The sequence below is a fragment of the Mytilus galloprovincialis genome, chromosome 4 (assembly GCF_965363235.1).
Source record: "Mytilus galloprovincialis chromosome 4, xbMytGall1.hap1.1, whole genome shotgun sequence".
NCBI lineage: Eukaryota > Metazoa > Mollusca > Bivalvia > Mytilida > Mytilidae > Mytilus > Mytilus galloprovincialis.
The window spans coordinates 44,549,967-44,561,685 of NC_134841.1; the positions used below are offsets into that span (position 1 = coordinate 44,549,967).

The 11,719-nt window shown below is 33.6% G+C and overlaps 1 protein-coding gene across 1 annotated transcript; it reads right to left on the reverse strand.

Annotated features, from left to right (window-relative positions):
• Positions 1–2,513: 2,513 nt before the first annotated feature.
• Positions 2,514–4,643, reverse strand: LOC143072223 (uncharacterized protein KIAA1958-like). The gene is made up of 3 exons (XM_076247066.1): positions 4,058–4,643; positions 3,570–3,791; positions 2,514–3,283 (listed from the first exon to the last, which is right to left on the reverse strand). The coding sequence occupies exons 1-3, from the start codon at positions 4,563–4,565 to the stop codon at positions 2,613–2,615; spliced, it is 1,401 nt and encodes a 466-aa protein (XP_076103181.1). The 5' UTR covers positions 4,566–4,643; the 3' UTR covers positions 2,514–2,612.
• Between the last annotated feature and the right edge of the window lie 7,076 nt (positions 4,644–11,719).

An 11,719-nucleotide genomic window follows, 5' to 3' on the forward strand; every position in this document is an offset into this window, starting at 1 on the left:
ATTTTGACGAAGTAGAATTCTGACTGATGTAAACTACCAGTCATCTTAATTTTCGATAAATATATTGTATCTGAATCTTGGCCTACGTAAAACGGGGGTTTTGATGTAGAAAATTGGGAATATCTGGTAGTATAAATAAGTTGGTCGTAACGCGGAACAGCCCGTTTTGTGTATGTATGTGCTTGCGCTTAAAGTAGATATATATACAATAACTGTTTAGTGTCTTTAAATATCAGCTGTATTTGTACGAGGCTAGAAAACAAGGTGTATGCGAGCTTTTAGCGAGCTATTACACCTGTTTCGAGCTGAGTACAAATACAGCTGATATTTATGCCCGCTTCACACTGTCCCGATTTTTACGCCGATGGCAACACGATTATGGAAATTTTCAAAACCGGGACTGATCGTATCCAGATCGGGCTATTCGTAGTGCCATCTTTAACCATCATAGAACCATCGGCCACTTGTTCTAGCCTTCGGGGACAACTTCGGGAAGGGTTCTTAATTTTTTAACATGTTAAAAAATCCCCGAAGGTTCGTCCGATTTTGAGGGTTCGTATTGAGTTCGTATCACCATCCTCACCATCGTAATGTCACCTGGAATGCATCTTAGAAAATCGTATTGCATTCGTGTTTCCATCGTTTCCATCGGGCAGGTTTGACATTACGATGTCTGCACGAATGAATCACGAAGCTACACGAAGGTCTTACGATGGCAACACGACTTCGTAAAGACCTTGTAATCCCGTCGTGTTGCCATCGAATAAAAGTACGAAGGCGACAAGATGGAACTACGACGGTAATAAATCCAGCTACAGTAAGTTAATTTTCGTGCTAAAATACATTTAAAGTGCCATGCGCGATATGCACTGGTCAGTTTAATACGAGAGTTAAGAAAGACGTTCACAAAACATGGAGCTCATATCATATGATTCTTTGAGGACAAGAAAGGCGACAGCGTTGTTTCTATTAATTCAAATGGAACAAGAAGAGCAGCTATTACAGGCTCATGATTTACTTTTACAAGTAAAATATTATTTTTTGTCAATTTTTCATATCAAGTAACATAATGAAAATCATAAACGCGTCTCGTACACCAACACTGCAGGTACACGTATATAGGGAAACCAACTTTTTCTTCATTCTGATTTTTTATGTATCGTCTAAGTTGTTGTCACACGAATGTTTTCTCCATAACCATTTTGTTTTCTATATGTCATATTTTGCCGCATTTGTTGCTTTCCCCACATCCTTCCTTTTGTATATATTATTATGATATTCACCTGGAAAGAGCTCTTTTTGAATAAAATGGATCAACGAACCCATTACCTTACCTTTAAGATAGATCAGTAAACGTCGGCATAATTATGAGTGATTATTCAGACTAGTGCACACATTTTACAGTTCAAACAAGGCAATGACGAGCGTGGCATCGCCTCGTATGTAACATATTGGGGACAAATATGGACACTATATTTGTATATGACACATGCAGAAAATGGTAAATTGAATATGCATATTTGATACATAAACTTTTTTTTTTAGAAATCAACCAAAACATTCAGTAACTAGAAATACCTTTAATATTGTCTGTAGAACCAGGAGGTAAAAAAATGAGCAACCAACTTCCTGTGTATTATGCTATTTCAAGGAGAAAAAACAAGTCCATCTGCAAGACCTTGACCTTTGGCCTTGAACGTAAAAATGTCAGATCATTTAACAAGGAGGAACAATATACCAAATGTGGTTAAAACCTTATGAAGCATATTGGTTTTAGAGTGTCCACAAGGGTGATATTGCCTTGTATAACAACTGCCACTGTGACCTTGACCTTTGAGCTTAAGATATTCTTAACGAGTAACACCATACCAAGTTTTGAGCATTTTGGTTCTAGCGCGTCCATAACAATTTTATCTACACGCAACTTACGTGTAGTAGGCGAGGGGATAATAAACTAAGTTTTATAAGAATTAGACAAAAAGATACATCGTATGGCCATCGCACCATCATTGTAATCCATCGTGTAGCCTTCGTAATCAATCGTGTAGCCTTCGTGATCCATTGTGTAGGCTTCGGCTGAGATATGAAGCTTATATACCCGTCTTCGGTTAACCTTCGTATGTCCATCTTTTGCTATCGTATATAATTTCGGCATCATCGTATAGACTTCGTTATTCATCGTACTTGCTTCGGTCACTTTTTGGTATTTTAACGAGATCAGGACCAACTTCGTACGAACTTACAATTTTCGCATTCGGGTGTCCATCGTATATTTATATATGTATAGATTATTACATGGCATTTTTCATATCATACCCTTTATCGGCCCTAGGTCATGATATCAGCCCAAGAGCCGTAGGCTCGAGGGATGATATCATGACAGAGGGCCGATAAAGGGTATGATATGAAAAATGACATGTAATTATCTTTTTATCATATACTTCAACAGAAGAAATACAGACAAACACCATTAAAATTTTGTTTTTCTTTGATAATTTATAATTAACCAAATACAAATTTCTGAACTTTAATTGTTGTTATTAAATGATATAACAAGCATCAGGGTGACATAAATGTATGAAAACAATTACATGACTTGTATATTAATGTTCTTAGTTGGAAAAATTAATTGTCACATTTCCCGTAATAGTTGCCCCTGCAAACATATGCATTGCTTTTCCTTTGTGATTTTCATGTACTATTTCTGGCATTTCATTTATTCCTGTAGTTGTTGTCGCTGAAACTGGTTTAGAATTAGATTCAAAATTTGAAATGTCTTTCAATACAAAAGAAAGTTCGGCTTCTTGGGAAGCAGACAAAAGTTCTGCATAATCATCTGATGGTATATCATTGTTGTTATCATCCAAAGGCCTTGGGTTTTTATCCGAAGTTATTTTCCCTGTACCAATTTTACTCAAGATATTAGACATTTCCTTCTGTTGTTCAATTGATGCTGAGCTATAGGAGTTTATGGATTGAACATTTTTATGTCCACTCAACTGCATTATGCGTGTATCTGGTATGTCCTCATGTACCAAGGCAGTGATAGTAGTTTTTCTGACACTATGATTAGTTTTTCTACCCTGAATACCACCTTCTTCACACATTTTTTTAACAAAAGAACTTAGAGTGTTCTTTCCTAAAGCTTGTCTTGAAAACCAGACCCCGTCATCCTTAATTTGCCTGGAAAACCCCAAATGAAAGGGACAATCATCTGCAACCATATCTTCTGGTCTTCTTCTAAGAAACTGTTTATATGTCTGTATAGGACATCTAGGATTACCTGAAAGAAGATAAACCAGTTAAATATTGATTGTTTAAATGTCATTATTATACGCATGTTTACAATATAATATATATATACATGTACATGTAGCTACACTTGTAATATATGATATCTGGCTGTTATTTTGTGATGGCAATATCTTGATATCTTGTTTAATACATATTTACACTACATGTTTACTCTGTTTTGCGTTTTTTAATTTACTTTTTCTGTAATTCAATTAAAAAATGAAATAATTATTTTGAATCTTGTCCCCCCTATAAAACTTTTCCTGAAACATTACCTGTGTCAGCAAACATCTTGGCCTGAAAGGCACGTGTGTCCAAGTTAGCACCATTTCTTGTTTTGGTTATTCTCTCAGTATGTTCTAGATACTGCTCCCCGTCCGTAGTTGCCTTCATTTGGATGTCTCCCCATCTTAAAGTTGTGTGTTCTTCCCGGGAGCGTAAACCAAAATGTAGAGTGTTATTCATCCAAACAGTTCTTACTAGAGATTGAGGATTTCCTGCAAATAAATTTAAGGAATTTGTTTGAGTAAAAAATATTTGATTTAGACTTGTATATACAATAAGGTTAAAATAATATACATTCTTATGACTGTACAAAATCAGGTGAAGATAATTCAAGGTATTGTCAAATTATTTTTGTAATTACATCATACCAATGTGTTTATTTTGTAGAGAAAATTGTGACCTCACAAAGAGCCAAATAACAAGACAAAGCTATTTAAAACACCAATAACAAAAAAATAATTATGCAAAGAATTGTTACCTGCACCAAGCAGCTCTTTTTCGTATAGTAAATTAACTTCCTCAGCTGTGAAGGGGTCTGCTTTCCTTTTTTTGGCTCCCATTCCCATGGATTTCAGCTGTTTCAGTTTGGCAGACATCACATCTCTAGAGTGGTGAAATTCTTTGTCAACCATTATATTTATTGCACATTTCTCTGTTAGATATCTTGATAAGCTGCTCTGCATTGATCTGACAGATTGAGGTTCGTAGTTAGACTCGTCGTCTTTTTTCACTCTCATGAAGAAACGAGCCAAACATTTATCAAGTTCCGTAACAGGAATTTCTTCCGCTAACCTCATCTCGTTATTGGATCTTAACCATCTGTTGAAAAGTCTCATGTCACTCGTAGTTTTTCTAACTGTATTATCGTTTTTCAACGATTGAACAAAAGCAGCAGTGACCGTGTCGTCTGCCATGTTTACAAACAACTTTCCGGAAATACCCGAAGTTCCATGTGATAAACCCCACGGACAATAACGGAAAGGCATGCGATAACATTCCGGAAGCAGTTAATAAAGGTGCCTTTATCAGCCCGCTAAGGAAATCTGTAGGAATCTGGTTAATAAACCTTGTAATCTTTTCATAGCCTTTTAATATTTTTAAATGTTATTGAACTGTAAAATTTAAGTATTATTTCATACAAGTATATGATAAATATATATAATGTTATATAGTATGACACGATGTAGACAAAGTTGTACAATATTGTGTCAACATTGTCTACCTCGCGATCTCGTCAATGTCAACGATGAAGACAATAGTATGACACGATGTCGACAACGTTGTACAATATCGTGTCAACATTGTCTACCTCGCGATCTCGTCAATGTCAACGATGTAGACAATAGTATGAAACGATATCGACAACGTTGTACAATATCGTGTCGACATTGTCTACCTCGCGATCTCGTCAATGTCAACGATGTAGACAATAGTATGAAACGATATCGACAACGTTGTACAATATCGTGTCGACATTGTCTACCTCGCGATCTCGTCAATGTCAACGATGTAGACAATAGTATGAAACGATATCGACAACGTAGTACAATATCGTGTCAACATTGTCTACCTCGCAATATCGTCAATGTCAACGATGTAAAGAGGAGTATGAAAAGATATCGACAGCGTTAAACAATATAGTGTCGACATTATCTACTTCGCGATATCGTCAATTTCAACGATGTAGACAAGATTAGAAACGATGTCGTCAAAGTTGTACAATATCGACATTGTCTATTTCGCGATATCGTCAATGTAAACGATGTAGACAAGAGTATGAAACGATGTCGACAAAGTTGTACAATATTGTGTCGACATTGTCTACTTTGCGATGTCGACAATATCGGTACTACTTTATACACTAGACATGAATGGTCTATCCATGGGCAATAGAAAGTAACAAAGTCCATTCAAAGTATATTCCATTTTCTTTAAAATGAGCCATAAACCGACAATTTACATGTAATAATAAAAAAGTTAGTAATGCAACATCTCATAATTTAAAAACACATGATTTAGCGAGTTCGGATATCTATCGGGCAGCGCTGGCTAACCCCACCAGGGGATTATTCGAATGATCTTCATTTCGCGCGCTTAAGATAGATGCAAAACCTTGAAAGACATTTTTTTGGCTGAAATTTGGTCTGCTATACTTGATATGTCAATTTCTATGTATATTGATTGCTGTTTGCTTAACGTCCAGTGCCAAATATTTCAGGTTAAATCGGGACGTTAAGAAGAAAGCGACAGGCCAGGGAAGCCGATCGAACTGTTGGTGCAAAAACGTAATGTCATTAAAGGTTTTATATCATTCTGTAGCTAACTCAAAAATGCGTAGAACTGTAGATTTTTAACATAGGCCCAAAACACGCTTTAAAGAGTATATATATCTTTAATATACACGAGGTCGGACAACTATCGGGAAGCGCTTGCTAACAAACTGGATAATCAATCGACAGTTACATCAATTCCAAACACAAAAATTATTATATTATACGTCAATTTGTCCCCAGTAAGAGTTGTCTTGTTAGTTCTCTGACTACATTTCGTGTATATTAAATATATTTATACTACTAGTAGTCTAGTTTACTGTTGCCTTTATTCAAGCGGGAATTTAAAACTTAATGTTAAATAAAGGTTAAAATGGACTTTGTTGCCTTCTATTGCCCATGGATAGATGGCATTTCTGTAAACCGGGAACCTTAATCTGATATCTGGACGACTAGGATAATTGTAAACAGGAAATATTTTGGAATAATGATAATAAAAAAGGCTCTTGTTTTTACGATTTTCAAAATATAATAATTGTCAAAATCATAAAAAAAAAATGAGAAAATTGCAAATAAAGGGTCATAGCTCTGAAACCAATTTCCGATCAACCTGAACTTCAATTTTGGCAGAGGCAGCTCAAAATGAACTGATCAATTTTACTCTGTTAGATTTTGATATCTGTATAAGTTTTTGAGTTATTTGCAAAAAAGTGCCATAACCCCACTATAACTATATATTTATAACGAGATAACGAAATAATTATATCGAGATACCGATATATTATATCGAGATAACGATGTAATATTATATCGAGATCACGAAATAAATATATCGGTATAACTATATAATATATCGAAATAACGAAACAAATATTTCGATATAACGACATAAATATCGAGATAACGATTTATTATATCGAAATAACGATTTATATATTGAGATAACGATATATTTTTTTTGGAGGTCCCTTATGGGCTTCCGTAGATGTGCGCCTCTATTTTCTTGCGATAATTTTTCATATCTCTCTTCTGTGTTGAGAAAAAAAATTATTAGACAGTAAGATAAAAGGAAAATTTCGTGAAATAGCGATGAAAAGCAGTATTAAATATTATATCTCTTCAAGTCCATGCTTGAAAAAGTTCTATCACTACAAGCACACATACAAAGTTTAGGGCATACGATACAGTTTTGATCCCGTATTTAAATTTTTATGAAAATTTGCATTTAGGCTATTTTTTACCTGATTAAATCAAATTTGTAATAAAAGATATACCTTCATGTGCTATTTTTTTTTGGAGTAAATTGAGGTTCTAATTTCGGATTTTTCCTCAAAATACGGATTTTAAAAGATAAACACGATCTGTTTTTTGTTAAATTATTTTTAATTTATGTGTTATATAAATATTGCATAAATTGTACATTTTATTTTTACAAATAACTTAAATTGATTAAATATTCATGAATGTAGGAAAAAAACGTCATTTTAGCTGTATATTAATCAAATTTAAGAAAATGAACTATTTACGTTTTCATGAAAATTGGTACGTATAATCTTCTTACCTAATCAAACCAAATGTCATTTTAAAAAAGAGGGCTCAATGAACTCGTTTTCAAGTTAAATCAGTTTGAATGAAAAAAATCAGCCGAAAACTGCATCTTTTTCCGATAAGTGAACTGTTTGACGTAGCGAAAATAACAATTTCGTTTTTCGACTGATTTTTATCATTCAAACTGATTTAATTTGAAAACGAGTGCATGGACCCCTATTTTTTAAAACAGCAATTTGTTTTATTTTGCAAGGAGATTATGTGACCCAAATTTTATAAAACTGTAAATAGCGCAATTTTTTTAATTTTGATAAACATGCAACAAAAAATGACGTTTTTTCCTCTATTCATGAACATTTGATAAATATAGAGTTATTTCGGAATAAAAATTGCATACATTTTAATGATACTTATAAAATACAGAAATTACCGATTATTTAACAAAAACCGTTTTGTGTTTATCTTTTAAAACAAAAAAGTTATGTCTTTCTTTCGAAACGGAAAATACGGACACAAATCTGAATTTTGAGCAAATATACAAAATTTCGACCTCATTTTACTCAAAAAGTAGCACATGAAGGTATATTTTTTATTACATATTTGATTTAATGAGGTATAAAATAGCCTATATGCAAATTTTCATCAACTTGTAAATACAGGTTCAAAACTGTATCGTATGCCCTTAAATGATCTGTACTGTACTGAAAAAAAAACCAGTTGTAGCTATTTTGAAACAAAAACAGTTTGAGAGAGAATGGAATAGATGGCACTTTCTAAGTTTACACTGAAGAACAATCACACAAATCGATGGGGCTTTTCTCAAAATATTTGCTTATGAAACCTATAAATCTGGGTTTTTTTTACTTTCCATCTGCCTTGAATCAAGTACCATATAAATGCAGGGATATATAGAACAAACCACTGATTTTCAAAATTTCTTTTGTTTATCTCACCTGGCCTTAAAGGCCATGTGAGCTTTTCTCATCACTTAGCGTCCGTCGTCGTCGTCGTCGTCTGTCGTCGTTAACAATTTTTCAAACATCTTCTCCTCTGAAACTACTGAATGGATTTGAATGAAACTTAAAATGATTGTTCCTTAGATTATCCTGCACAAAGTGTGTGCTTCGATTTTTGATCCGTCAAAAAACATGGCCGCCGTTACTTAAAATAGAACATAGGGGTCAAATGCAGTTTTTGGCTTATATCTCAAAAACGGAAGCATTTAGAGCAAATCTGACGGGGTAAAAATGTTCATTATGTCAAGATCTATCAGCCCAGAAATTTTCAGATGAATCAAACAAACCATTGTTGGGTTGCTGCCACTTAATTGGTAATTTTAAGGAAATTTTGCAGTTTTTGGTCATTATCTTGAATATTATTATAGATGAAGATAAACTGTAAACAGCAAAAAATATCAGCAAAGTAAGATCTACAAATAGGTTAATATGACCAAAATTGTCAATTGACCCCTTAAGGGGTAAATGTCCTTTAATGACAATTTTTCACAATTTGTTCATCATATTTGCTAACTTTAAAAAATCTTCTCCTCTGAAACTACTGAATGGATTTGAATGAAACTTAGCATGATAGTTCCTTAGATTATCCTGCACAAAGTGTGTGCTTCGATTTTTGATCCGTCAAAAAACATGGCCGCCCTTACTTTAAATAGAAAATAGGGGTCAAATGCAGTTTTTGGCTTATATCTCAAAAACGAAAGCATTTAGAGCAAATCTAACATGGGATAAAAATGTTCATTAGGTCAATTTCTATCAGCCCTGACATTTTCAGACGAATCAAACAAACCATTGTTGGGTTGCTGCCACTTAATTGGTAATTTTAAGGAAATTTTGCAGTTTTTGGTCATTATCTTGAATATCATTATAGATAAACTGTAAACAGCAAAAATGATCAGCAAAGTAAGATCTACAAATAGGTTAATATGACCAAAATTGTCAATTGACAACTTAAGGGGTTATTGTCCTTTAATGACAATTTTTCACAATTTGTTCATCATATTTGCTAACTTTAAAAAATCTTCTCCTCTAAAACTATTCAACCAAATTCAACTAAACTTCATTTGAATGATCAGTAGGTTGTATAAAATAAAGTTTGTGTTTTATTTTCTATTTCGTCAAAAAACATGGCCGAAGGCATTGTTTACCAGGTGAGCGATTCAGGCTCTTGAGAGCCTCTTGTCTACAATTGTTTTATACTTTAAAATTGTTTTGATTTTTTCCACAATTTGATTTTTTTGTTTTGTAATTTCTCATTCAATAGAAGCAAGACAAGGCCTCTCGGTCATAAAACTTTCGAGTTAGTTTTTAGTACTCGTACTCCAAATTTAACCAATCATAATGCTGGATTTCATGTTTCAAGCACGATTTTTGTGCTCCGAGCATTGAGCAAAGTTTTATGACTTCAAGCCCAGGTGTATGTACACAACATCTAGGGCAAAACACTTGATCTGTAAATATCCATCCTCCTAAATATCACTTTGATTAGATTTTAAATCATTATAATTTACCTTTGTTGTATCAATTGTTGTACATATTTGCTACATAGGCACCTACTTGTCTCAGAAACAAATCCTATATACCTTAATATAACACAAGGTACTTAACACGCATTTTTTTTTAACTGTCAGCCGGTCTAAATTGATTTTTCTAAAGAATGGTGTATAACACTCCTACTTTTGTTGTCAGTATCATCTGTTACAGGCCTACCTAAGTATGTCAATCGTGATTAATCGTCCACCGACGCCAGATTGGAAACATAAAACTCGCAGAACATTAATAAATATAAAAAATATTTAAAAAAACTGTTAGTTATTGTCTGAATAAAACTTATCACCCAGTTAGTAAAATTAAATAAGATAACGTGAAAAAAATCTAACAAGTGTTATTTGTGGTATGCCAAAAAAAGTTTCATTTTTTAAAACTCAAATTTTCCCATTATATCAATGTCATACAGACCGTCTCTGGACTTTACGTACGAAATCAGATAAAATCAGATAACTCCGAGAAACATTTACTGCGTTGAGGCCTGGACTGAGTCGGGTGTGTCTATTCTGTGTTGGTCTTTCATTATGTATTCGTGTTTGTTTTATGTAATACTTCAGTTTCATTATGTATATCTGTTATATTCATTTGATAAAATTTACTGTTTGCAATAGCAATAATTGTTCTAAATAATAAGGATGTTCTTATCCCAAGCATAAAAACTTAGCCGTATTTGACACAACCTTTTTCAACTTTTGATCTTCAGTGCTGTACAACTTTGTACTTTTTTTCGCTTTCGATCTTTTATATCTGGGCGTCACTGGTGAGTCTTGTTTGGACGATGCGCGTTTTTGGCGTATTAAATTTTAAACCTGATGCTTTTTGTTATTCATTAATTATGTGTTTCTTTGTCTAATACGTTCTCCTATTTATTTGTATTGTAGTCCTGTAATATTATGTTGTCATTTCAATGTTATATTTAACATTGCCATTAAAGTGCGAGGTTTGGCATGCCACAAAACCAGGTTCAACCCACCATTTTTTCCTTTAAAAATGTCCTGTACCAAGTCAGGAATATGGCCATTGTTATATTATAGTTCGTTTCTGTGTGTGTTACAATTTAACGTTGCGTCGTTTGTTTTCTCTCTTATTTTTGAGTGTAAATTGACATTGCGATAAGACGTGTCACGGTACTTGTCTATCCCTAATTCATGTATTTGATTTTGATGTTATATTTGTTATTCTCGTGGGATTTTGTCTGATGCTTGGTCCGTTTCTGTGTGTGTTACATTGTAGTGTTGTGTCGTTGTTCTCCTTTTATATTTATGCGTTTCCCTCAGTTTTAGTTTGTTACCCCGATTTTGTTTTTGTCCATGGATTTATGAGTTTGAACAGCGGTATACTACTGTTGCCTTTATTTAGACCTTTCCATAAAATTTGACCAATCGGAAACCGAGATATATAAATAGAGTGGGAAGATACCTTTTACTGCGAGACGTATGTTTCATATCGAGTGCAGGTAGACGAAATATTCGTCTGTGGGATGAATGCTTCTTACTACTGATTGGAAGATATTACTGAGAAGTTAATAATTAAAGTTTGTTGATTGGTTGGGACATTCCAGACCTAGTAAATGTCTTTTAATCCCTTAGATTATCAGATTTGTACTCTCTATTTTAGCAATTATAGTCTCCTGACGTTTTGTAAACACACACATGATTGTTTCACAATTAATCCAGTCGCTCACTGTTTTGTACATTTTATACACGAAATATATAAGAAAATTTGAACATGGTTATGATATTTCATGATGAGAGAATAAAT

Excerpts from the sequence above, each read along its gene's own strand:
- LOC143072223 (XM_076247066.1), bottom strand. The coding sequence starts at position 4,565 with ATGCCTTTCCGTTATTGTCCGTGGGGTTTATCACATGGAACTTCGGGT. Across the intron at positions 3,792-4,057 it reads AAAAGAGCTGCTTGGTGCAG|GAAATCCTCAATCTCTAGTA; the intron begins GTAACAATTCTT and ends ATTTATTTGCAG. Across the intron at positions 3,284-3,569 it reads CAAGATGTTTGCTGACACAG|GTAATCCTAGATGTCCTATA; the intron begins GTAATGTTTCAG and ends ATCTTCTTTCAG.